The sequence below is a fragment of the Oscarella lobularis genome, chromosome 2 (genome assembly GCF_947507565.1).
Source record: "Oscarella lobularis chromosome 2, ooOscLobu1.1, whole genome shotgun sequence".
NCBI lineage: Eukaryota > Metazoa > Porifera > Homoscleromorpha > Homosclerophorida > Oscarellidae > Oscarella > Oscarella lobularis.
In genome coordinates this window covers 235,020-258,804 of record NC_089176.1, presented here as the reverse complement: position 1 = coordinate 258,804, position 23,785 = coordinate 235,020, and the positions used below count along the sequence as shown (strand labels likewise).

General features: G+C 45.2%; 7 protein-coding genes across 11 annotated transcripts; 2 read left to right on the top strand and 5 right to left on the bottom strand.

The window, feature by feature from the left end:
- Window positions 1–20: 20 nt before the first annotated feature.
- Window positions 21–1,726, bottom strand: LOC136183544 (uncharacterized). Its single transcript, XM_065970219.1, has 5 exons — window positions 1,584–1,726; window positions 1,072–1,281; window positions 775–1,010; window positions 573–719; window positions 21–508 (listed from the first exon to the last, which is right to left on the bottom strand). The coding sequence occupies exons 2-5, from the start codon at window positions 1,265–1,267 to the stop codon at window positions 113–115; spliced, it is 975 nt and encodes a 324-aa protein (XP_065826291.1). The 5' UTR covers window positions 1,268–1,281; window positions 1,584–1,726; the 3' UTR covers window positions 21–112.
- Window positions 1,585–5,511, bottom strand: LOC136183535 (DNA ligase 1-like). Of its 3 annotated transcripts, XM_065970202.1 has the most exons (26): window positions 5,475–5,511; window positions 5,380–5,421; window positions 5,213–5,325; window positions 5,107–5,149; window positions 4,956–5,057; window positions 4,847–4,903; window positions 4,694–4,790; window positions 4,491–4,631; window positions 4,336–4,437; window positions 4,208–4,284; window positions 4,046–4,146; window positions 3,857–3,971; window positions 3,721–3,806; window positions 3,548–3,663; window positions 3,395–3,490; window positions 3,234–3,344; window positions 3,112–3,183; window positions 2,992–3,060; window positions 2,862–2,937; window positions 2,728–2,810; window positions 2,494–2,646; window positions 2,217–2,351; window positions 2,096–2,158; window positions 1,947–2,039; window positions 1,815–1,890; window positions 1,585–1,743 (listed from the first exon to the last, which is right to left on the bottom strand). In XM_065970202.1, the coding sequence occupies exons 1-25, from the start codon at window positions 5,492–5,494 to the stop codon at window positions 1,858–1,860; spliced, it is 2,196 nt and encodes a 731-aa protein (XP_065826274.1). In that variant the 5' UTR covers window positions 5,495–5,511; the 3' UTR covers window positions 1,585–1,743; window positions 1,815–1,857. The 3 variants fall into 3 exon arrangements, 2 of the variants coding, with proteins under 2 accessions (XP_065826274.1, XP_065826272.1); XM_065970200.1 differs by lacking the exon at window positions 1,815–1,890; XR_010669189.1 differs by lacking the exons at window positions 1,585–1,743; window positions 1,815–1,890; window positions 1,947–2,039; window positions 2,096–2,158 and having other exon boundaries at window positions 2,218–2,351; window positions 2,494–2,662.
- A 131-nt stretch (window positions 5,512–5,642) lies between these two features.
- LOC136200259 (cytochrome b-245 chaperone 1 homolog) lies at window positions 5,643–6,884 on the top strand. Its single transcript, XM_065990617.1, has 6 exons — window positions 5,643–5,777; window positions 5,835–5,876; window positions 5,930–6,094; window positions 6,292–6,368; window positions 6,511–6,581; window positions 6,634–6,884. Exons 1-6 carry the CDS (start codon window positions 5,690–5,692, stop codon window positions 6,707–6,709), a joined length of 519 nt encoding a protein of 172 aa, XP_065846689.1. The 5' UTR covers window positions 5,643–5,689; the 3' UTR covers window positions 6,710–6,884.
- A 6-nt stretch (window positions 6,885–6,890) lies between these two features.
- LOC136200258 (xanthine dehydrogenase/oxidase-like) lies at window positions 6,891–12,704 on the bottom strand. The gene is made up of 34 exons (XM_065990616.1): window positions 12,471–12,704; window positions 12,152–12,213; window positions 11,919–12,094; window positions 11,797–11,864; window positions 11,573–11,747; window positions 11,444–11,517; window positions 11,268–11,390; window positions 11,182–11,205; window positions 11,021–11,120; window positions 10,908–10,972; window positions 10,771–10,848; window positions 10,591–10,722; window positions 10,468–10,534; window positions 10,336–10,421; window positions 10,035–10,283; window positions 9,947–9,988; window positions 9,802–9,894; window positions 9,542–9,752; window positions 9,409–9,488; window positions 9,237–9,346; window positions 9,064–9,168; window positions 8,935–9,013; window positions 8,770–8,881; window positions 8,638–8,718; window positions 8,362–8,585; window positions 8,141–8,305; window positions 7,999–8,086; window positions 7,902–7,945; window positions 7,719–7,852; window positions 7,540–7,671; window positions 7,369–7,492; window positions 7,218–7,314; window positions 7,051–7,158; window positions 6,891–7,000 (listed from the first exon to the last, which is right to left on the bottom strand). Exons 1-34 carry the CDS (start codon window positions 12,672–12,674, stop codon window positions 6,933–6,935), a joined length of 3,780 nt encoding a protein of 1,259 aa, XP_065846688.1. The 5' UTR covers window positions 12,675–12,704; the 3' UTR covers window positions 6,891–6,932.
- Window positions 12,705–14,905: 2,201 nt separating this feature from the next.
- LOC136200348 (tRNA-dihydrouridine(16/17) synthase [NAD(P)(+)]-like) lies at window positions 14,906–19,970 on the bottom strand. The gene is made up of 16 exons (XM_065990736.1): window positions 19,727–19,970; window positions 19,562–19,670; window positions 19,457–19,507; window positions 19,289–19,401; window positions 19,149–19,231; window positions 18,939–19,042; window positions 18,741–18,885; window positions 18,585–18,681; window positions 18,430–18,512; window positions 18,233–18,378; window positions 18,141–18,181; window positions 18,015–18,090; window positions 17,884–17,960; window positions 17,518–17,823; window positions 15,646–17,454; window positions 14,906–15,582 (listed from the first exon to the last, which is right to left on the bottom strand). The coding sequence occupies exons 1-13, from the start codon at window positions 19,961–19,963 to the stop codon at window positions 17,896–17,898; spliced, it is 1,350 nt and encodes a 449-aa protein (XP_065846808.1). The 5' UTR covers window positions 19,964–19,970; the 3' UTR covers window positions 14,906–15,582; window positions 15,646–17,454; window positions 17,518–17,823; window positions 17,884–17,895.
- Window positions 16,704–17,813, top strand: LOC136184000 (opsin-VA-like). The gene has a single exon (XM_065970814.1). It carries the CDS (start codon window positions 16,704–16,706, stop codon window positions 17,703–17,705), a length of 1,002 nt encoding a protein of 333 aa, XP_065826886.1. The 3' UTR covers window positions 17,706–17,813.
- A 113-nt stretch (window positions 19,971–20,083) lies between the features above and the next one.
- On the bottom strand, window positions 20,084–23,764 carry LOC136183574 (alpha-glucosidase 2-like). 3 transcript variants are annotated; one of them, XM_065970266.1, is made up of 18 exons: window positions 23,675–23,764; window positions 23,592–23,618; window positions 23,127–23,534; window positions 22,869–23,071; window positions 22,775–22,809; window positions 22,608–22,714; window positions 22,423–22,555; window positions 22,284–22,362; window positions 22,135–22,224; window positions 21,978–22,087; window positions 21,819–21,927; window positions 21,572–21,765; window positions 21,385–21,512; window positions 21,141–21,330; window positions 20,976–21,087; window positions 20,728–20,935; window positions 20,520–20,673; window positions 20,084–20,472 (listed from the first exon to the last, which is right to left on the bottom strand). In XM_065970266.1, exons 6-18 carry the CDS (start codon window positions 22,639–22,641, stop codon window positions 20,214–20,216), a joined length of 1,800 nt encoding a protein of 599 aa, XP_065826338.1. In that variant the 5' UTR covers window positions 22,642–22,714; window positions 22,775–22,809; window positions 22,869–23,071; window positions 23,127–23,534; window positions 23,592–23,618; window positions 23,675–23,764; the 3' UTR covers window positions 20,084–20,213. The 3 variants fall into 3 exon arrangements, with proteins under 3 accessions (XP_065826338.1, XP_065826337.1, XP_065826339.1); XM_065970265.1 differs by lacking the exons at window positions 22,608–22,714; window positions 22,775–22,809; window positions 22,869–23,071; ... (1 more) ...; window positions 23,592–23,618; window positions 23,675–23,764 and having other exon boundaries at window positions 22,423–22,603; XM_065970267.1 differs by lacking the exons at window positions 22,284–22,362; window positions 22,423–22,555; window positions 22,608–22,714; ... (3 more) ...; window positions 23,592–23,618; window positions 23,675–23,764 and having other exon boundaries at window positions 21,978–22,058; window positions 22,135–22,218.
- Window positions 23,765–23,785: the final 21 nt, after the last annotated feature.

Sequence of the window (23,785 nt, the reverse complement as noted above, 5' to 3'; positions counted from 1 at the left end):
ACTATTACACGAAAGAGCAGTTGACACAAACACGTAATGACACACGACATCGCAACTACACAGTATCTACTAGCATTCAGCTGTCAGACTGCAAAATCCGTGTTCGTCCGATCTACAGGCGAATTCCAACAGACATTTTCTTTTTTCCAAGACGACGGTGCCCATTTACGTTAAAAGCGACTCCATCATAGCTCCCTCCACCAAAATCGCCGTCTGTTCTAAAATACGGCGACGACGAATCACCGCACCAGTTGCCGCACTGTTTATAGCAGCCAGTATAGCCACTGATGAAGTACCCAGGAAAAAATCTATTAGAGTTGTCTGAATTGTCGCAAAGCAGAAACTGATAGTTGTGGTCCGTCGAAGCTACGCCGTGCGGACTCCACAGACCATTTGAGCTTCCGGGCACGTTGTAATCCGTTCTTGCGGCGACTATAGAGCCAGACGACTGCTTGCTGAACCAAGCCCTGTGTCCACTTTCGTGATCAACATAAAGAACCTCATCAAACTAAAAGTTAATTAATCAATTAATTAATTAACCTTTCTAAGAAAAAACTATAGAGCGTTCTTACCGGAATGCTGCTGCAGTCTGCTCTATAGCCGACAGTACCGTACGGCTTTCCAGGATTATAGTGTTTTTCTGTTTTTATTCTCACTGCAGAATCGGTGGTGTAACACATGTGCCAGCTGCCGCCATCGATGCTCATTTCACAGTAGATCTGTCCATGAAAGCCATATCCCCGCCGCCACACGGTACAAAACCATATCGCTTACCTGAAATGAGTCTCTGTGGGCGGACGGATTCGGATTAATCCAATAAACGCCGCTCGGAGCATTCTTCGCGTTTTCTTTGATATCGCCACAAGACTTTCCGGGATTGTCGGGACTGCTTCCTATGGGCTTAGCATCCGGCTTAGCAACCGTGGCTCCATTTTCTCCAGGCAAAGACAGCCACTCGTGACCGTTGCAATACACTGGCACAGCATTTGCGTAGTCGAACATCAAGACCCCTGACAGTTATGGTTAGACTACATAGTTAGTGGACACCGAGCTGCGAACAACCGCGAGTACCTGTGATCTCCAAATCGCACACTTTATCACGCACGTTTTCCAGTCTGCTCAAACACCGCGACTTTTCCAGAGATGTGCACACTTCTTTGCTTATTGGAGTCTCGTCGGAATTTTCGTCTTCGTCGGGAGGCAAAGGGTTCATCCCGCTTGCCAAAGCCACAATCACGGCAAAGCAGTGAAAACGAGTTATGCCCATCTTCTCGCCTGACACTAAAAATTCTTAGTACGTGCAGGCTATGCCGCTCCGTGGACATGCAGACAGACTGACTGACTAACTACAGCCCCTGGACCTATATACTTGAATCACAAGTGATACGGCGGCACCGCTAAACCGATCAACCCGATTTGAATCGGATTAAAAGCAGTGAAACGAGTTATGCCAAAGAAGGCCATCTTCTCGTCTGACACTAAAAGTCGACAGACGGACTGACTGACTGACTAACGGGGCCTAAACTTGAATCACAATTCCGAAAAATAATACGGCGGCACCGCGACCTTTGCTATCCACGTACGTCAGAGTTGAACCGGATTCAAATGGTAGAATGATAAAAAGGCAGGGGAAGAAGAGAACAGACGCTATTCGTCATCTTCGTCATTCTGTTCGGCTTGGACTTGCGTCACCGCCTCCTTTGCATTGCGTACCTGCTGCTGGCTTTCGTACAGTTCAGCAACCTTAGAAGCGAGGGCGGGGAGAAAAGGGTAAGTCGATCAGCTTTCGTTCCATTTATGGAAGAGAGACCCACTTATTTGTTTACTCTATCCCACCCGATGTGGACCGTGTTAGGCCTAGGTACACCGTAATAGAACTGTACTCGCGTGCTGGGGCAGTCAAAACAGGTTGGCTATTGTGTGATGCCATAATTTATGAGACTCACCTGCTCGGCTGACGTCGCCTCTTCGGGCCTCTTATCGTCTCGTATTCGAATAAAACGAGGAAATCGTAAAGAGATACCCTTTTCGGGATCCACCTGCAGGACGTGACCATAATAGGAAACATCCGCTTTCCCTGCGCCTTATATCTTACGATTCCAATAGCGGCTTTGTGCGTCGGCGAAACGGACAAGTCGGCCGCTTTTATTTCCCAAACCTAGCGACACCACAGGCTCATCGCAGCACGTCGCGAGTTTCGCGCGTCTCCTACATACCTGAACCGTGTCGAACCAGACGTCCGCTTCCACGCTGCTACCATAGCAATAGTACGACTTGGGACCGTCTATGACGTGATCCTTCAGGAACTTTGTATGATTCTGAAGCTGCTCATCGGAGAAGCCAGTTCCAATCTAGAAAGGGTTCTCATGGGTCAGTCTTCTCCTCTAAGCAGAGATTCCACAGGGGACAAAGGGCAACGCGGATGCTTAATTAATTAATCACAAATAAGGTTGTTGTAATGTGACTAAGCAAAAGTCTCGCCGGAAGCCGTACCTTGCAAATGGACTGGAATTGCTCCGTCGCTTCGTCATAGCAGGCGAGCAAAAATCCGCCGTAACATCCGGTTCGTTTACCGGTGCCATGGTAGCCTCCAATCACGACGACGTCCAACGTGTCGCCGACTCCTTCGAGATAATCTTTTTTCAACTGGAGAAACATTACTCTATAAATATCTAATACGTCATAAAATGGCTATTGATGCATGCCGTAGTGTAGATAGATTAGTACCTTGAGCCAATTGTGAGAGCGCTTTGCTATTTCGTACGTGGCATCCACGTCTAACGTTTTGACCATTAAACCTTCACAGCTACCTAAGAACCTATATATGTAGTATTGAATACTCCCTAAAGGAAGAGTATGACCCTTTATTGATTCGTCAAGAAACGACGATATGGCGTCCGTATCCGAGGCAACCATTGACTTGGCAAACATGAATTCCTTAGGAAACACATCGAGAGCTCGCTAACCAGAAAGGCTCTTCATATTGCTCACTCCATTGATTTCTTTGAACGACGAGTGTAACAATTCCCTACGTTTCGCCAGGGGCTCACAGACAAGAGACTAAAAAGAGGACAAATGAAGTCAATAATGATAATGACTCCATTCTCTTACCTCTCCGTTTAGAAAAATTATATCAAAAGCAAATAGACACACTTGTATCTTGATGCTCGACTCATCGGCGTCCTGTGGTGAATTCGAATTGAATTGTTTCGTCTTTTGGCTACGTACTGTACCTTTCGTTTTCGAGTACTCAAAATTTGAAACGGTAAAATTTGACTCGTTTCCTTGTCCCACGCAACCGATTCCGTATCAATAATACAACATTTCACACTGTCGTTCAAAACCTAAAAACTTTTTAAAATAAATTGCTTTTTCTTCTCCAGGTCTTTGCTACCTTGGGAATTCTAGATATTATATCCGGATACTTAGACGTGTTGTTCTCCTGATTACGACTGAAAACTTTCACGTTACCATTTTCTAGTACGTGAATCTGCCAGCGAATGAAAATACATCGTCCCTCTCCCCAGAATCGAACTGCATTTGAAACCTGTGCTCTCTCTCCGTCGTACTTGTATTCACACACAAACGAAGCCTTGTCAAATCTCTTCAGAACTTCGCCGATGCCCTTCGTCGGATGGGCTAGCATTGGCTTCAAAGGAATGCCTTAGAAACGAAAAGGAGAACATAGACGCGGCGAAAGAAAAGGAGACGTTTCATCACCTGGAGTCAATTTACAATGATCTCGCAGCGATTCGAGTCCGTGTTGAAGCACGGTAGGAATGATGCGATCATAGCAAGGCAATTCACTACACATAGACACTAGAGACAATCCTATCCAACAGGTGTAGAGACTTACCAATAGGTCGTTTTAAGGACGAGAGCCGCCTTGTCTAGTTTCGCTTTGAAAGCGTCGCCTCCTACTCCCTTACTTGCGTCGTAGATGCGTTTCGCGGGCGACGAAGACGGTTCATCTTGAAACGAAAGAGATATGAGAGTATACATATATATATATATATATATATAGTGTGCAACAGCGTCACTGCACCTGCCGCTGCGATCAACGGCGGCGTATAGACGAGTGCGTGGGCGAGCGAAACGAGAATGGACTGCTCCGCGAGACCAATTCTCAGTTTGCCAGACAAAGACCTAGAGATGATAATGGAGTTAGTATGGCCAGCACTTGTACGGTTCTCATACCAAATATTACCTTATAAGAAACTTTGCTTCGGACTCTCGACAGGCGACCAGCATCGATTTGACGTGGTCAACTTTTCGGCTCATAGACTGTGAGTGCAGGAGTGGAAAAGACAGTCAGTCGACTCGCTTGTCTCTTACTGCATTGCCGGTCATTTTAGCAATTTCTTTTAGCCGGCCAAAGACGGATTTCACAGTCAGTCTTGGTGGTTGGAACATGAGCCTTTGGTTTGTACGACTCATCTGCAAGTGCAAGTGCCAATGAAATCGTAAAGACCGTCTGGAATCTTTACTACCTGTGCTACTGCACCCAAGTCTCCCATCTTCGACGTTTGAGATTTGACGGAGGCAAGCGTTCGGCCCGTCGCCTGGGAAACGGCTTTCATGAGAAGACTCTCGCCTATTCCCAACTCGAGGCCATCGTAAGCAGGACCAATCTAACAACACAGAAAATAGATCAAATAATGACAGGATGTATGTACTCTATTCTTTATTATACCTGATTGAGACAGAGATAAACACATGCCAGAAGATCGTCTGGAGTGAGTGCAACGACAGAGCGAAAAAGGTTGCGAAGAATCGAAATGATTTTGAGTCTAGGAGCATGGAATTAGATTGCATGTCAAAAAAAACGAAAGCAAACTATTCAAACCGTCCAGATACGCCCTCTATGAGATCAAACGTTTTCGTCAGAGCAAGGTACGGAACACTAATAGAAAAAAATCAACAAACGAATTTTACTGAGAGATACTTTTTCATACTCCTGTTCATTGCTCCAGCATGCATCCGATATGGGATCGTATCGATTCTTGTCGGGACTGTACGAAGAAGGATCGACGATGACTGCTTGAACACTTGTTTCTCTACGGAAAACATTGTACAAACACGTGTCGGTGAAAAAAAATGACCCACTTCTCTTCTTCTTTTTTCTCATGTGCAATTGCTTTCGTCTCATCTAAATGACGTAAAAAATCCATCTTTCTTATATTCTGGGAGACTGACTGACTGACTGGTCAACCTTTGGTGGATTCGTTCGAGATTCGGGCCGATTCTCGCTTTGGACTGCTGTCGTCGTCAGAAAATGCCAAACGCTTTCTTTTTCTTTGCTTGTGCTCGCTGCTTTCGCTTGTTCTAATTCCGGAGCAGGTGAAAGTCGTTCAGAAAATTTGTCACGTAAGAATTTACTCTGATTTGGAAGTCCCTGCTGTTGCATTACCAAAAAAGGACCTAGGAGTGTGCATTGAAGTCGACTGAAGCAGGCAAATAGACACTGAACGTACGATATTCGAGACTGCGCCATTTCGAACAATACGGGCTCCTTTGCCGCTTTTGGAGTCACGTGAACACGCGAATCGTAGTACACAGTGTAGTGACATGCAGTCTCTATGCCTATGCCTATACTCAATATCTCTGCGCATTCATCGGTACCCCAAATGAGCAGTAGAAAGAGCCCCAAACGTCTCAAAGCCTACGATTACCGCACGCTAATTCCAACATGGCGTTCGTTCGCGTCGTGGAAAAGACGCCCGAACGATTACACTATAAACGCTCGCCATCCTTTCGTTCTTGGATGGTACTAATAGGTTAGCAAATCCCTTTACACCACGTCTCTCTACAGCAGCAAGTTACCGTCAAAATAGGTCTATCTTTACTTGGAACAGTGATAGCATCCAGTTCGACAGGTATCCGAGCTTCGTATCAGAATAGAACACGCATTTGTAATAGGTTAAGCTAGGAGACGTGTTTGCCTGGCGGATTTTGTGCGCCCTAGCTGGCATTCTACTCGGCTACATCTGTTTCGACAAGTGGGAGGAATGTTTATTGGATCGACGAGACGGTCGTCTCACGATCATCGAACAGTCGATGGCTGATCGATTCGTCTTGGGAAAAAGCAAGAGAGGCATGTCCACTCGCCGCGAGCATTATTTCAAATTATAAGCAAACCCAATTGAATTTGGGCGTGCTTATATAAATCTTTGAAACGAGTACTGTAGTGCACACTTTTGAATAAGTATAGAATCAGAGGAAGTGCTGTTTTAAGGACACCCACCTTATTGACATGTAGTCTTGAACGCTCAACGCGTGAATTTTCCTTAGTTGTTGCAGATTTGAACAGCGTCGTTGATGTTTCGGTGGAAAAGGAAGTGGTGCGGTACGCCGGGACTGGATACCAGGTATTGGTAACACGCACCTTTTTTATTGACTCCTGCAATGAGACTTGACACTGCTCATCATTATTCAAGTAGTGTACCTGACTTTGTCCTCAGCACAGAGAACAAATTAGACGGCGCTCCTAAGTAGATTACCTTTTTTTAGGTTGTTCTGCATTTTGACAGTGGCTTTTCCCTGAGTCTTTTGTCCTGTAGTACACTTGCCTTCAATTCAAAGTAAACAATTTTTTTGTTGCCAATTTTTCTTGTGGCTCTGAAATTTGTGTAGTGAACACGATTCTGTGAAGAAGGACATTCTTTCGTTTCTTGATCTGGATGCCTGCGAATCAAAGAAGGACATCTGAAACGAGTCTATAAGAAACAAGAGCTTTCTGTCAATGAACGGTTCTTTGCAGTTTGAGTGAAGAGAGGACTTTTGCGAAGTCCTTGCCTTAGTTTTGTAGCTTCACCTGTAGCATTGTAAAATCAAAATCTTTAATGTGATAGACCTGTCAATAAATGAATTTTTGATGATGAGAAGTGGCATCCAGCACAGAAGGGTGAAATCAGCCTAGAAGGTCAAAACTTTTAGATAAACAGCTGTTCGGTTTTAACTGAAGCAAGTTCTTGAACTCGTTCTACGGTCACTGGCCCGTCTACAATGCAAGATAGGCTGACTAAAGAACATTTCATTTGTTGGACTCACGTAGTGAAATAACTCTGCTTTCTTCCACTTCCGCTCTAGCACTTGAAAGAGCCTGTGCGATAGCGAATACCGCTGAGCAGGACATGCAAATCGACGGTTCACCCGTCGCTACGTACATGTATAAAGATAAAGCCCAATGAGAATAGTGATCAACAGACTGTCTATACCTTTTGAACCCAAGACTCCCAACGGATTTGGTGCATCTCTGAGAAACTCTACTCTGAAGTCAACTGGAATATCTTTGGGGCCAGGAGGATGATATCCCTACACAAAAAAAGGTAAGGTCAAGATAAGGAAAGACACGCGCATAAGCGATACCCAAGTATTCTTTGTCAAAAGCTGCCCCGTTTCAGGATCACGTTTAATGTCTTCAAGAAGCCAATAACCCAAGCCCATGACAAAAGCGCCACGCACTTGGCCCACGTCAATATAAGGGTTCATACTAAAGCATCATCATATTGCGTTCCTAGACATAGATATTTTTGAAACCTTTGGCCGCAATCCTGGATAATGTCAGTGCGGAGTATTTCCCTTTCACCTGTCAATACGTCAATCTCCACTTCCGTGCAAGCTGCTCCATAGACGAAGTAGCAAAATATGGTATCGCCACTACGTCCGGCCCTTGGAGAAAAATGGAAGTGCGGCCCAACTTTTTTTCTCATCCTTACCACGCCTTAGCAGACAAATCAATATCCATCTTCAAAGCTTCTTTGGCAATCTCAGGCCAAGTTGCATCCCTTCCCAATTTTTCTCTAACGACCTCTAGCTTTTGATTCAGCTGACGACAGCAGTCCAAAACAGCCTGTATTCCTTATTTGCAATCTCAATAAATCAAAGAAATAAACGCTTACTGCACAATTGATTTCGCTTCCCAAACTGGCCGATGTACTGGAGTCTGCAGAGAGAAGACGTCACACTTTTTGATGTACAAAGATTCGCTGCATTTACTATTGGGCGCCGTCATAACCGACGTTGGCTTGATCTTAATCAACGACACGTCCTCCAGTCCAAGAGTCGAAGCAGCCACTTGCATGACCTAACGATTAATTAAAATAAAAAAGTCGACTTCTTATTGTTTGATTTTTGATACTTTTATGTGAAGTCCCTGTCCCATTTCAATTCCTCCAGTTGTAATAGCAATTGAACCGTCCTCAGCGTACACTGCCACGTGAACGGAAAATCTCCAGCCAGGATAAATTGCAATGCCGTACTTAAGCGGGACAGCGGAAAGACCGCGCTTCTTCCAGCGATTTTGCTAGAATATATGTCGATTACAGTACACGCACTTGTGCAGAAAGGGGCCCCTATTACCTCATTGAAGTTTTGAACTTCTATTTTCCTCTTTTTGTAGTCTGACGATTGAGCCAAGTCTTTCCAAATCTTCTCAATGCTGCAGTATGTTACGGGCAAATTCGCCGGCGTCATCTGGCCTTTCTTGTAGAAATTCAGTGGTCGAATTTCGTCTGACGATTTTCCGAGATAGTTTGCCACGGTTTCAATGATGCACTCCATAAAATAGGTACCATCAACGTATGCTAAAGATGACATGTAAGAGAAACATCTCAATTTCCAAAAATACTACAATACATGGGCCACGAATAGTCGTGTTTGACGGGGTATTCGTTTTGCAAGCAAATCTCTTCACTCGCCAGTACGGGCAAAAATACGCTAAACAGACACTTAGCTGCCAACTAATCAGACCTACTGGAAATAATGTACCGTTATCAAATGCCCAGTACATGTATCCCACATTTCCATTTCTCGTGATTCCACTGTCCAAGTAAACCGTTTGAAGCACGCAGGTTAGCCGTCCTTCACGAGTAAATCCCACCTGCAAAACGAGTATCAATTTTGCCAGTTTCTCTCTAAGGAAGACAAACCCACTCGATATCTCAAAAGAGATGATGGCCTTCCTCCAAAGATCTGCATGTCAGACTCGAGATCAAGTACGATCCTCACTGGTCTAGAAAAACGCGTTTACGCCATGCAGTTCTGCGAGAGCCAGCCACTTGCCTTTCCATGACGTGAGCTGCAAGGGCCGAAGCAGCTGCCATAAACGACGCGTAATAATCTTTTCCACCAAACCCACCCCCGAGGCGTCGGACAAATACATTGATGCTAAAAAGAAGCCATCATTACTTAAACGATCATAATAAATAAAGACGTTTCGTTAGAGTATTCCTTGCCTGTTATTTTTCAATCCGAGAACTTTGGCCGCTGCCTTCTGGCACGTGGTTGGACTTTGAGTCGAGCAATATACATCAAGTCCATCTTCAACAGGAATAGCCAAGCTACGCTAAATACAAATACAATAGCTGATTGGGAGAATGCAAAATGTCAATGGAAAAATAAACGAACCTGCGTTTCCATGTAAAAAGCTCGCTGTTCCCCAGCACGCACTTCTCCTTCCAGAATGCACTCTGACGCGCCTAGGACTTCTGTTTATAGGAAAAATTGATGACGTCGTAATTATGCGCATATTGTTTCTTGCCTTCAGGATTGCCTTCGCCAAATTCGACGTCGGGTACGTTGCAGAATAACTCGTTCTTCTCGATTGCTTCATCGATAGTCAAAATCGGTTTTCCTTTTGACTCGTAAAGAACTTGAGCTTTTCGTGCCGCCCAATCAGCGCGACTCTGCGTATCCGCAATGACGAGCGCCAAGGGCTGACCCGCGTAGCCGACTTCCCCGTCAGCAAAAACCTAAAGAAGAGTCTAAATTGTTTCTTTTTGACTCTCATTGTCAACTCACCGGCTCTGGTGCCCAGGGGTCCCACCTCCAATTGTTGACACCGTTAGACGGAATATCATCTTTTGTCACCACTCGAAGAACGCCAGGTTGGCTCTGAAACGCTGAGCTTGCATCAAAGTGTAAATCCATGTTAGCGTAGACATACCAAAACGTTAGAGAAATCCAACTTCTTAATCGTTGCATTGGCCTACATGAAATAACTAAGAGCCGCTTAGGAATATTTTCTCTCTTACCTGCGTTGAAATGATGAAAGCCCCGTGAACTTCATTAGGATAGGCCGGAATGTCATCAACGTATTCGGCTCCTCCCGATGCCTGCAACTTTGCTGACACGTTCGGCATCGGTTTGGTGAGAGGAAATTTCGATGGATGTTCCTCGAACTTGTCATATTCGGAACCGTGGCTAATTGGACGCGGTATAGATTGAGACGCCGACAGCAGTCGCTTGGAGGATACTTTGTCTCGAAGAACAAATAGATAGAACTGTCAAAGAGACGACGATTTCAAAAATGAATTAAATGAAGTGCCGGGCCACCTTATAGAACAACGACAGTGCAAGACGTTTCTTAAATGCAGAGCCCGGTTGATCTGAGATCTCTTCTTCCAGACAAGCCAAGGAATCTAAAAAGAGATTTCTTTTTCTCGTTCTACTATTTCCTTGTCGTACTTTTGAACACTTCGGTTCTGAGAAAACATTTTCCCTTCAAATACGATTCTGTTCTTTTTGGACGAAACTTAAAAAGAAAAGAAATCAGCGATAGGTGTCGAACAAATAAAACGATGCGTCTACCGGATGCTTAGATAATCCTCCATAAAATAGATTAATCTCTGACGTCAGCGGAAAGTCTTCGCCAGCACTGCAACTGCTCTTTGTTTCAGAAGGAATCCAGTTGAACGCAGCATTGACGTGGGCAAGAGAATTCTAATAATCGTAGAAAGGACTTTCCTTAGAGTTCTCTATAATACTAACCCCGTGACGTGGCATTATTTTGAAAGAACAATAGCGTTCTCCTGTCTTTTCGTAGGGTATAGTCATGCTGATGATGATCTATTATATAGGAACGACGTCTCTTTGGTAAAACCACCCATCCCTAGTACCAGACGGACCTTTTTAGACACGTCCAGTTGCAAAAACGACTCGAGGTCACAAGTTTGGCAACCGGTTTCGTCACCTGAAAAGATGAAAAGGTGAGACCTTAAAGACTGACTTCTCGGCTTACGAATGACAAGATGAGCTCCGGCAGCCAGCATGATTATCAACACGTCCGAAGTGAAACCCCATTTGTTGGCAAGCACCAGTCCTCCAGCCCACGTTGCACGCTGTTCACGCGATTGACACGGTCAAGACAACGAGAAACTATCGACTGTAAACAGTACTCACATTTCTCACCGGAACGCCTGCAATCTACGGGCATTCAAATAACTGCACGTTGACCGCTTGAAGTAATAGAGTTGTTGTCGACTCACCATTTCAATGTGTCTTGCCAATTGTTTGAATTTTTCCTTTCCTCCCTTTGATGTTTCTAACGCCGATTTAAGCTGATTCAGAGTGACAGCGCTTCCAACAGTCAAACCACCAGAAATGTCGTCCTGCAAGAACATAATATACATTAATGAATTTGATCCACCCAAACGCAGCGTACCTCAATAAAATGCAATTCCGACACAAACTGTAGAGATACGTACGAAAACGGTCTAGGAAGATCCTTGTACACGCCTAAATGTAAGAATAATCAAAGTAGTAATTAATCCAATGTACAGCAACCTCGTACCTGTTCCCGTGTTCCCTGCAACCAATCTCACCGATGCGTAACCGTGTTTGCTCATCAGATGAAGACACTCATCAACTGTTGCAGGATTATACCAAACGGAGTTCCTTGTGCAAACACTTGCTACTGAAGGCAAGTATTCCGCTTTATCGTTGAGACATGGCAACTTTTGACAGTCCTGAATTAAATATAAGAATAATAAATCGCGATTATTTTACTTTACCAACCTCCACGTCGATTACTCCTTCGGAGGTGTCTGAAAAACTTTTCCAAGCGTCAAGAATGGGTCTGTATCCTGAATTATTTATTTTTGAAAAATTTCCTCCAACAGGTTAATTCACGCATTCACCTGTGCAACGACACAGGTGCCCTATAAAATTGTCCTCCGTCGTTTGTTTGCTGGGTCGCGGATTTTCCGCGAGAAGTGAGTATGCGCTCATGACAAATCCCGGCGAACAAAATCCGCACTGGATTCCGTTAGAATCGGCGAGGCGTTCCTGTGTAACGTGAAATCCCAGACGAGAGCTGCAAAAAAACAATGATTGCTCAATGCAACAACACTTTGCCCCCATAGATATTTACTTTCCTATTCCTTCAGTGGTTATGACGTGACATCCCTCAGCAGCCATCAACGGGAATAAGCACTGGAGAAGCAAAAGAAAAGGCTATTTGGTCTAAAGGATCTGATGTACAAATACAGATCTTTTTTTGGACAGCTAGTCTACTCGACTGCCTGAAGCCAACATGTAGACCATGGTGCCCTCAGGCTGCATTCCAATGAGAGAGCGTAAAACTAATGGTACTGTTCCGTCTCGTAGCGTATCTGAGTTACAAAATGGGATCAAACCGTACGTACAGCGAGGTTTTAGCGCATGACCACTGAGTTCCAGAGTCGTCTTACCGAATTTACCGCCTTCGTACAAAGCCTTTGTTCGATTTGACTGTGAGTTCGGATCGCCACGACACAAGCGCCACATCCGCCCTCTCCGCACATTCTATGCGTTCCTTTTGCGCTGGACTGCTCTCGAATCCACTCGTACAGCGTTTGATGCGGATCGGGGTTAGAGATTCGATGCAGGAGCCCATTGAATTTGAACTGGAGCATCGCTATTGTTGTCGCACTCCAGATGGGCCTCCAGATGTGCCCCTGATGTACGGGTAATAGAGACAGATAGAGAGGGTGTGCCCTGCCCTGGGGGGAGGGAGCTTTCGAAAATCAATACGTACGATGAATCACACTAGCGGCAGGTGACTCACGCTCTCCCAGAATTAGCGTCAATTACGAGAACTTGCTGCGAGAACTACCATGACGACATCTCTTGCGGCACGCGTAATACCGCGACACCTGGCGAGGAGCGTTGTATAGATAAAGAGGAGCCGTCTGCAGCAGACCGAGTCACACTCAGCCATACTTTCCGAACGAAAGCAGTCGTCATGAGCGGATTTTTTGTCAATGGAAACGATACTAGCGACAACGCAACAAGGACGTTTGAATATCACGTTTTTTCAGCGTTCCTTCCAGCGTCCATTCAATTCGTTCTATGCAGTATGGCTGTTGCGGCGATCATACGCGTTCCCGCTCTACGCCAAGGTCAAAATCTTTTTATGGTCAATCTGGTAATATCCGACATCCTTCGCACTGTCGTTGGAGTGTGGGTATTTCCGGTATTCTTTTTTCGTTTGCAAGCCGTAACGGAAGGCGACATTATCAGCTGCAAGATCTTTCTCTTTCTATGGGACTTTCAATTCTTCTGGTCGATGTGGGGAACCGTACTCATTGCTTACAGTCGGTATTCAACGGTATCTCGTCCGCTCGAGGCAAATATCACAACTCGTAAAGCGGCAATCGCAATTGGCTGCACCTGCGCGACGGGTGTCATTATCGCCTTGCTTCCCTTCTTCGGGTGGGCGCAGTATGACATCCGTTACAAATTCTCTTCTCAATCGTACGTGTGTTCGCTGACAGAGAACAAAAAAAATCAAGCTATGTCGTTTTCAATATTTTATTACGGATTAGCCTACGCAACCCCCCTTGCCTTGGTGAGCGTCTTTCTTTCGAAAACACTTCGGAAGGTCATTACAAGTGCTCGAATTCGTCGGACTATGACGTATAATGCCAAGCCTGACAGGGTTGAAGCGGAAGCATCATCCGGCGGACAATCCATGGCAAGATCAAAAGCTTTGTGGTACGTTATCGCAGTCGTCGCCTCGAACGTTATTCTACCAGCTCCTTATGTTGCTGTTCAACTAATCAATACGACAATTTTAGTGGACGGTGGCGTCCAAGCGGTCACTGGCATTATTTTTAGTTTGAACTTTGTCGTCAACGCGCTGCTCTACGTATTTTGGGCTAAGACGTTCATGCAATCTCTGGCAGACGTTCTCTGCTGTAGACGCTTGCGTCAGAAGTGAAAACCAAATTGCCGATGAACTATCTAATTAAATGCATGATGCACGCCGTGTATAAAAACGTGTGTAAAACGATTAAATTTGTTCGTCGTTTTTGTCTGCAACCAGGAGTTAATTTAACTCTTCTATATATATATGTGTACTACCTACCGGTTACAAGGAACCCAGTGGCTATATGCTAAAACCTCGCTGCGCTGCTTCCATTATCATCAAGTTTAGCGCATGACCACTGGGTTCCAGCTAGAGTTGTCTTACCGAATTGACCGCCTTCGTACAGAGCTTTCGTTCGATTTGACTGTGAGTTCGTTGTACAGCGTTTGATGCGGATCGGGGTTAGAGATTCGGTGCAGGAACCCATTGAATTTGAACTGAAGCATCGCTATTGTTCTGGCACTCCAGAGATAGGCCTCCAGATGGGCCTCTAAATCCACCAGATAGTCGACCAGATGGCAGATGTACGGGTAATAGAGAGGTGTGCTCGCGCCGCCCTGGGCGCGCCGCGGGAAATTTCGAAAATCAATATGTACGCCAATCAATATACTTTTTAATTAATTACGTGCGACGGTTTATCGGCACAGTGAAGTCTATGTGATTCATCAGACATCCGGAGAACACTGCTATATTACAATTTCCTGAGCGACAGGTGACCCACTTCAATCTGTATCACGCTCGGCTCGTTTCGTCTCCCATAATTAGTGTCAATTACGAGAACTACCGTGACGACGTCGCCAATGACAACGGGCGCTCTTGCGGCACCCACGCAAAGCGGCATCGGGGTAATACGTACGGCTGGCGAGGAGCGTAGTATATATGTATAAGAGGTGCGGGTCACACTCAGCCATATACTTGCTGAAAGAAAGAGTGATTGTTTCTCGTCATGAGCGAATTTTTTGTCAAGGAAAACTACACTAGCGACAACGCAACAAGGGCGTTTGAACACAACTATCGCGCTCTATCAGCGCTCCTTCCAGCGTCCGTCCAATTCGTTCTATGCAGTATAGCTATGACGGCTATCATACGCGTTCCCACTCTACGCCAAGGTCAAAGTCTTTTTATGGTCAATCTGGTGTTGTCCGACATCCTTCGCACTGTCGTCGGAGTGTGGTCATTTCAGAAATTCTTTTTTCGGGTGAACGCCATAACGGACGGTGACGTGGTCAGTTGCAAGATCTTTCTATTTCTGTGGTACTTCCAATTCTTCTGGTCGATGTGGGGAACCGTACTCATTGTTTACGGTCGATATTCAACGGTATATCGCCCACTCGAGACGAATATCACGACTCATAAAGCGGCAATCGCAATTTGCTGCACCTGCGCGACGGGTGTCATTGTCGCCTTGTTTCCCGTCTTCGGGTGGGCGCAGTATGACATCCGCTATCAGTTTCAATCGTACACGTGTTTGTTGGCAGAGAACAAAGAAAATCAAGCCATGTCGTTTTCGATCTTTTATTTCGGACTAACCTTCGCTATCCCCCTTGTCTTGGTGACTGTCTTTCTTACGCAAACACTTCGAAAGGTCATTAGAAGTGCTCGAATTCGTCAACGTATGACGTATAATTCGCAGCCTGACAGGGTTGGCGTGGAAGCATCATCCGGTGAACAATCTATGGTAAAATCAAAAGCTTTCTGGTACGTTATCTCAGTCGTCACCTCAAACGTTATCCTACCAGCTCCTTATGTTGCTGTTCAACTAATCGGCCGCAGTACGACAATTTCAGTTGGCGGTAGAGTCTACGCGTCGACTGCCGTTGTCTTTAGTTTGAACTTTGTCGTCAATGCACTGCTCTACGTATTTTGGGTTAAAACGTTCACGCGCTCTCTGGCAGACGTTCTCTGCTGTAGACGCTTGCGTCAGAGATGAAACCAACTTGCCGATGAACTATTTACCTAACTGCTGCACGTCTAGTATAAAAATATGTGTGTATAAACTATTTAGAATTTTTCGTGGTTTTTGTCTGCAACCAGCACAGTAGAAGTAATGTACATGTTTATTTCGTTTACTTATTTAGGTCCCCTTCCCACCATAGAGATACAAAATTTACGGTCTTTCGATGTTAATTTGGCTCTTTTTACAAGCGTATTTTCGCCTTGGACACCATTTACGTGCAGCAAGGTCGTTGCGTCACTGGATTCCGTCTACGCGTACTGCGAGTCGTCTTACCGAATGACTGTCTAAAATGCGCGGAGAATACGGCGGCGCTTGCGTCGCTGCGATAAAAACTCGCGATGAAATCGAACAAACGCTTCGCAAGTCCCTCCGTGGTTCGGGCACTTTGGGAAATGGAAAGAGGGCGTGCTTATTACTCGACAAATCAATAACCGTACATTAGCCAATGAACTTATATGTATATGAATCTTGGCCCGATGCACGAGCCGTCCTCTGGCGCCCAGAGTTTGCAGAAAATGTTTAATTAATGAAATGCAACAGCTTGTCAGTAGCAGTCTATGTGATTGATCAGACTCGATACCCGGGAGACACCGCGACAATTTTCTAAGCGGCAAATGATAACCTACTCGACCCGTCCCGTTCCCAGAATTAGGGTCAATTACATGTACAGCTACCGTGACAACGTCACCAATGACGACAGGCAATATGAGATATAATGCATGGTCGGTGCCCTTGCGCCGCCCATGTGCCAACTATAGCAGCTGGACCAGTCGCACTCAGGCTTAGACCTACTTCAGTGGCTAATAGAAGCGGCTGCACGGCGGGAGTGCTCTCATCATGAGCAGAGTTTTTGTCAACGAGAACTACAGCGGCGACAACGCAACGAGGGCGTTTCTATCAAACAGCGAATACAACTATCGCGCTCTATCGACGCTCGTTCCAGCGGCCGTTCAACTCGTTCTATGCAGTATTGCCATGGCGGCGGTCATACGTGTTCCCGCTTTACGACAAGGTCAAAATGTTTTTATGGCTAATCTGGTGCTATCCGACATCCTTCGCACTGTCGTTGGAGTGTGGTCATTTCAAATGTTCTTTTTTCGGGTGGAAGCCGTAACGGACGGTTACTTGGTCAGCTGCAAGATCTTTCTCTATTTATGGTACTTCCAATTCTTCTGGTCAATGTGGGGAACAGTACTAATCGCTTACAGTCGATATTCAACGGTATCTCGTCCGCTCGAGACGAGCCTCACAACTCGTAAAGCGGCAATCGCAGCTGGCTGCGCTTGCATTATGGGCGTCATCATCGCCTTGTTTCCCGTCTTCGGGTGGGCGCAGTATGACGTCCGTTACATGTTCTATTCTCAGTCGTACACTTGCCTGCTGACAGGAAAAAACGACAACGACATCATGTCGTTTTACATCTTCTATTTTGCACTGGCTTACGGCATCCCCCTTGTCTTGGTAATTGTCTTTCTTACGCAAACACTTCAGAAGATCATTGCGAGCGCTCGAAATCGCCAACGTATGACGTATAATGTCCAGCCTGACAGCGTGGAATCATCCGCAGGCTTGTCACCCGGCGGACAATCTATGATAAAATCAAAAGCTCTGTGGTACGTTATCTCGGTCATCGCCTCAAACGTTATCCTACCAGCTCCTTATATTGCTGTTCTAATAATCGGTCGCAGCATTCCAGTGAGCGGTAAGGCCTACGCAGCGACTACCGTTATTTTTAGTGTGAACTTTGTCATCAATGCGCTGTTGTACGTATTTTGGGTCAGAACGTTCCTGCGATCTCTGGCAGACGTTCTCTGCTGTAGGCGCTTGCGCCAGAGATAAAAAACTATACCAGTATACCTGAGTACACGAAACAATCATGTGTGTACAAATGATCTTTTCCGTGGTTTTTCTCTGTCATCAGTAGTTAGCATTATGTACATTTGTATGTACGTGTCTCCTTCCCCCAGCATAGAATATATCAAATTTAATTTCCTGTGTGTCCAGTTCTTATTCTTACCAGGAGACACGGTTAAGTTGCTTTGCCTTCTAATACCTTCTCTCCTTCCAGACGGGTCTTGAATACCAATCTATGACCTACAATAAAAAAAAGTACTTTTAGAGCGACGACAGATGCGCAGTACTCCCTACCAACACAGTCCAAGACTTTGACAGCGCAGTGAACCTTGCAACAAACGCGGCACATGCCATGCTCACAACGCTTTCCCTAGTGTAAACCCCTCACGACGTCAAACGCTCACATTCTTTGCGATTTACTTTGGGATTCTTTCCGCATTCCGCACATGCCGTCCAACGACCTAATATTGTACGTCTTCGCTTGAGAAACTACAAACAACTTTCGTGCGTACCACGACTTTTCTTTTCTTCAAACGATTCTTTTTTGGCAAGCTTTCGTTCCTTCCGGATGCGAATCTTTTTCTCCAGACGGCTATCATCTTCAACGGAATCGAGTGGTCTCTTAATTAGCTGCTTGCCTGTCAGCAACCGTACGGTTCTAGGAAAAAAGGAGTGAAACATCAAAGTAGAATTGAGGACAAAACCGTACTCAGGTCTAAAGTAGGGCTGGCATCTGTAGTACGGAATGGAGTCGTAACCGAAGTCCTCCACTAAGCCCTCAGAGTAGTCAGGCTACGCAGGCAGTGAAGCGTTCGTTAGCCAACAAAAGAAAACGTTCATAGGGGTATGTACACTGTGACTAACCAATGCGCGTTCTTTGAGGGACTGACACACGGCGGCAATCTCTTCTAAATTGTGCGCTTTGGCAAGAACAGGACGCATGTTTGGATAGCGATCTAATCTGAAATACATTAAGTATCACGGGAGTACGTTGCTGAACAGCCAGCCAGCCTGTCATACACGTGGTGCCAAACTTTGAATAGGTGGCCTCTCACAAATGATATAGGACAGGGATGTTCCTTTACCAAAGCCAGGTATTCGTCGGTTATTTGCCAAGAGGTTGGAAAGGTGCCAGTAAACAAAGCAGGATTATAAAGAACACCCTCTAAAGAGAAAAAAATTAAGAAATAATAAATCGATTTTTTAAATTAATGTTACCTGCCGACATAATACCATCTACTTTTGTCTCTTCTAGGCACTTGGTTACGTCATGAAGATACTGTACGTTACCGTTTGAAAAGACTGGAATAGACACATTAGACCTTAAAGAATAAGAACAATTAGAAAAGCAGGAGCTGTATACTAAAGACAAACAGATAGAGACAGACCCCTTCATTTTACATAGACACACAAATGAAACAAGCATACTTCATCTCTCTGACATGTTCCCAGTTAGCCAGTCCGGTATCAACGCCTCTCTGTTCTCTTGTCCGTCCGTGAACTGTAAGCAGCTAAATTCAGAATATAAAGACGTCTGAACCTTTTTTCTCTATTTGTTTCCATTTTACCTGGCATCCAGCCCTTTCTAGCATCTGAGCATATCTAACAGACTTTTCTATTTCTGGAAAAATTCGCACTTTGCATGTGACTGGTATAGATAAATTTGTATGAAGAGTGGAAACTTCGCAAAAAAAAGGAAGATATATCTTTGGTATAAGTGAAATGAAAAAACTAACCTATTCGGTAAACTAAATCCCAATCATCCTGTAAGAAAGCTCCGTACCTCCCTAAGAAACAAAAGATCATTTGGAGAGCCTACGTTTTTGCCGAGTGCGGCTCACCTCGCTTTGCGACCGATTGAGGACAGCCGAGGTTCAGATCGATGGCGTCGCAGTGCGGCTCCGCCAGACGCGCGGCCGCGAGAACGACGTCAGGATCGTTGCCGCAGAACTGCATGCAGAAAAACACGTGCAAAACCGCGTGCTAGGTTTCAAGCATTCTTCGACCTGAACGATGAGCGGACGATCTTCCGGGCACGTTACTAATGACTCTCTCCTATAGTTGACATCGCGCGAAAAGACTCCCGCGTGCAGCATGGGCGTATAGCAGAGATCGATGCCGTAACGTCGGCCCAAAAGCCGCCAGGCAAGCTCCGACTGATCCACCATGGGCGCCATAACGTACTTTGCTTCGCGAAGCACCGATCGCCAGAATTCGTACCCAACTGGCTTCGTTTTCGCCATTTCTGGTTGTTTATTCGGGTATTTTTCAACATCACATGAGCCAACGACGTCATGTCCGTTGAGGAAATTTTGGTCGATGAAATAATGACAATCAATGTTCATACACTGTTGCTATCTCGTTCTAAATTTTTTTCACAATTTCCTCGTATAGGCTATATCAGTACTGTTACTGTGACCCCCAAAAATGAAAAGACAAGAGACAGACATAAGACAGTTACTTACGCTCAGGATGGGCACTAAAAACATATCACTATAGAAAAATGAAAACTCGCAATCCCTGATCTGCATTGCCAGGTCTGATAATTAACTCTCTTCGACGATGGTCATAACTAAAACCGACACCTGCTCTTTTCAAGTTCAATGCATCTTCGCCACAATAAGATAAACGCTTGAGATGAAAATCCTCCGATGACACCACAACTTTCTCCGGGAAGTCAACACCACGAACAAGTAGAATAAGTCGAGTACGGTGCGCTGAAAACTCAAAGTGAATCCGCGTTGACTCCATCCTAAATGAGAGTCTATAACAGAATAGCATTCCTGCATAAATAGGTACCGGTATTGCGCTATGAGACCCCCGCCGTTCTCTTCCCGGACTTCGACGCGGTCTCCATCCGTCTTGTAGCCGTCCAATAAGAAAGTAAGAGCATCAGAAAATGACTCGTCTCCGATGCCCATGCTCTTGACAATCCTCAAAGGCAGCAAAGCCCCTGATCATCTCAGAATATTAATTAAAATAATCCTAATCATCATTTCGTGCTCACCTTTTCTGTGAAAGACAGGCAACGTTTCTAGGTTCGGTTGGATATGAATCGTCTCGTCAGCATTGTAAGTTATAGATGGATTCCAATAGTCAACCCAAGTGCCGTTTGGAAAGGTGACCGTCACGTTGCTCGGATCAGTGACAACGGGACAGACGAGCAAGTCGTCGCCCAAAAGGTAGTTAAACGTCTCCGGAACAAAATCTATAATCTAAGCAGATTATAGCAACTGTTCCCTACTAGACGCCTACTTTGACTTTTTGCTTCTTAGCCAAAGGTGTGATTGCACTGGTATTTGTCTCCATGGCGTGGCTGCCCACAGTGAGGAGATACGGAACGAGAGACAAGTGCACATTTACATATCTACGTTCACACGAGATCAATGAAAGGATCTAGTACGAAATCCCTTAATTAACCTTTTATATATTTGCGTTGTTTCATTTGCAGGTTCGAACATCCACGGCCGATGCTCCTTGTTGCCGCCGTTTTCCATTAGAGGCGAGAATGCTCCCACTTGAGCCCATCGTAAAAGAAGCTCCCGACTGCGTCCGAGCGTTCCATTTCCAGAACGATAGCCACCGATATCAGAACCAAAATTAGCATAACCTAAAGCGAAATAAATAAATTGCGAGTCCCCATTTCTAAGCAATAAAACGTCACCGGCCCAGGACGAAAGCAAATAACGCTTCAGCGCCTCTTGCAGACCATCGAACGTCGGATCCTGATCGCCAACCCAACCGGAGTACATAACACGGCGAGGACTAAACTCGAGAAAGACAACGTCCCATCTATAATGAATCAAAGCCAAAAATGCGATTCATATAACAAATTAATATATTAATCTCACCCATCGACCGGACGCGACATGATGAGGGAATTCGAGCCTCGCTTGGCTCGCGTGTAGTCGTAAAAGTCGCCGTAATAAGCGTCGGCGTATTCGCGATACGATACGTGGCTTTTGCTTCCGCGAGCAAAAGGAACTTCCAAAATGTAGGGATCGGTGCCATCGCACTTCCACCCGTCGACACCGATGTCCAGTACCTAATAAAGAATTTCGTGAGTAACGAAAATTCAGGAAAATAAATTTGCCTGACTCTGTCCATTTGCTTGTGCCACCAGTCGAGAGCTTCCGGGTTGGTGTAGTCCAAGAAGCTGCCGTGACCGTGCCACCATTTGACAACAGCAACCTTGCCTAGAGCATCTCTAAAGCGAGTCTCTGGATCGTTGGTGAATTTCATTTTGTAAATAAATACTTCAAGTAGTAACTGTTATTGAATCCCTCTTGGTATGTCGGGGAATCGGTGTCTATCATCGATGTGGCCCAAAGTATCACGCTGATGTTTTTAGAATGAAAATAGTCGATCTAAAACAATTACGATTAATTGAAAAAGGCTCTCTGCCAAAATCTACCATTTCCGTCGCATTGGGATATTTATTCGTGTCGACAATGAAATCGTTGCAAGCCGTTGCCCAAGTGGAATCGATATCGACAGCACCCACCTTGGAGGAAAATGCAAATAAAAAATCATTCCTCTGCTCGATTCTATTGTGACTGGTACAGGAATGTCATGGGCGAGGTATTCGTCTGCATATTGCATCATTGACGTCTGGTTCGCTCTGTCGTTGGAAAGCCAGACCCTGATACAGTACAAAGAAATGCACGAAACACGTCTCGCAGTTCTTTTTTGACGTGCTGACCAATGGTAGTGAGCCCATTCCGGGTAAGGACTTGGCTCTAAGTTGGCTGGAGGCACGACAAAGACGTTGGCCGCTACGAACGGAGGACCGGCTGGCTGCAAATGCAATGCTAGGAGACCGAGCGCGAGAGCAACTGTGCCGTGAAGTAGAATGACACGGGAGAACCAAATCATTGTTGTTCCTACCAGTTGACCTTCCCGTATCAACCAATAGATGCATAACTACAGCATTCGTACATCGTAGGTTGCATGTACTCTTTAGCACATTGTCTACTCAGGCTATAACGCAGTTGCTGGAAAACAGAAACAATGTATGAGTAGACGGCGAGTCTGTAGCATATGCAAAAGCCTACTTGCTCTGTGATTTATTCATGGTTTGCGCTTCATCCTATGATTCAAAAAGATTTCATTCCGAAGCCTTAATTAATCTCATTTTTATCAATTTACCATAAGGCATTTGAAACGTATCACGTGCAAAAATGCTCTTCTTTGCCAACTTTTCAAATCGTCTCGATAGCTGTAAAACCTATCGCTACGCGCATAGAGATACAGATCTTTTTGTCTACTAGCGCTTGACCACAAACGACTTAGAGAAGGATGATAGTTCTTGCCTTGTTCCACCTCTTTTTCATATTCAACAAAAACGACAACTAAAAAAGGTGCTCGAGTTGCAGGCCAGCTAATTTCTTGCAAAACACACTGTACCATTTTTTCGGCCAACGTGATTCATTTCTCGATAAAATCCTGTAGAAGGATCTTTTGGATCGTGAATAATAATTCGTTCCAATGTGGGTATCCCTACAATAACCAATGTGGAGTCTAAGACGGAAGTGTTTCGAAGTTCTCTTCGAGATATTTCTTCAATACGGGGTGCCGCACGGTCTGAAAAACTGAAAATCCTTAGAAGCATTCTATGAATTTTAGTAGCCGTTTGGCTGTAGTCGCTAAGGATAAATATGCGACGTAGAGGCGACCGCTCTTCGTGTTTCTCCCATTCCAGAAATCCAAACGCTATCTCTTCAGGCAAACTACCGTAGCCAGCGGTCCTAGGCGAATTTTCCTCCGTTGAGGTTTTATCATCGTCGCCTGAACGAATCCATTCTCTTAGGATTTCTACAATTTTTAGTGAGAAACAGTGAGGCTGGATTGAGTCAGGATTTGCTAATATACCTTCCTCCTCCTTCGAGTCAGCGTAGGCTAAAGCAATGAGAGTTTACTTCACACAGTATCATGGACATAACACTAAAATCTACCTCCTTGCGTCATGCCGGAAAACTGTGCTCTCAACTGCTGCAGTCAGTGTAAGAAGGAGGGCGTTGCTGACCGAACTGACTGTTTTCCACAGTGAAGCACGTGAGCCCAAA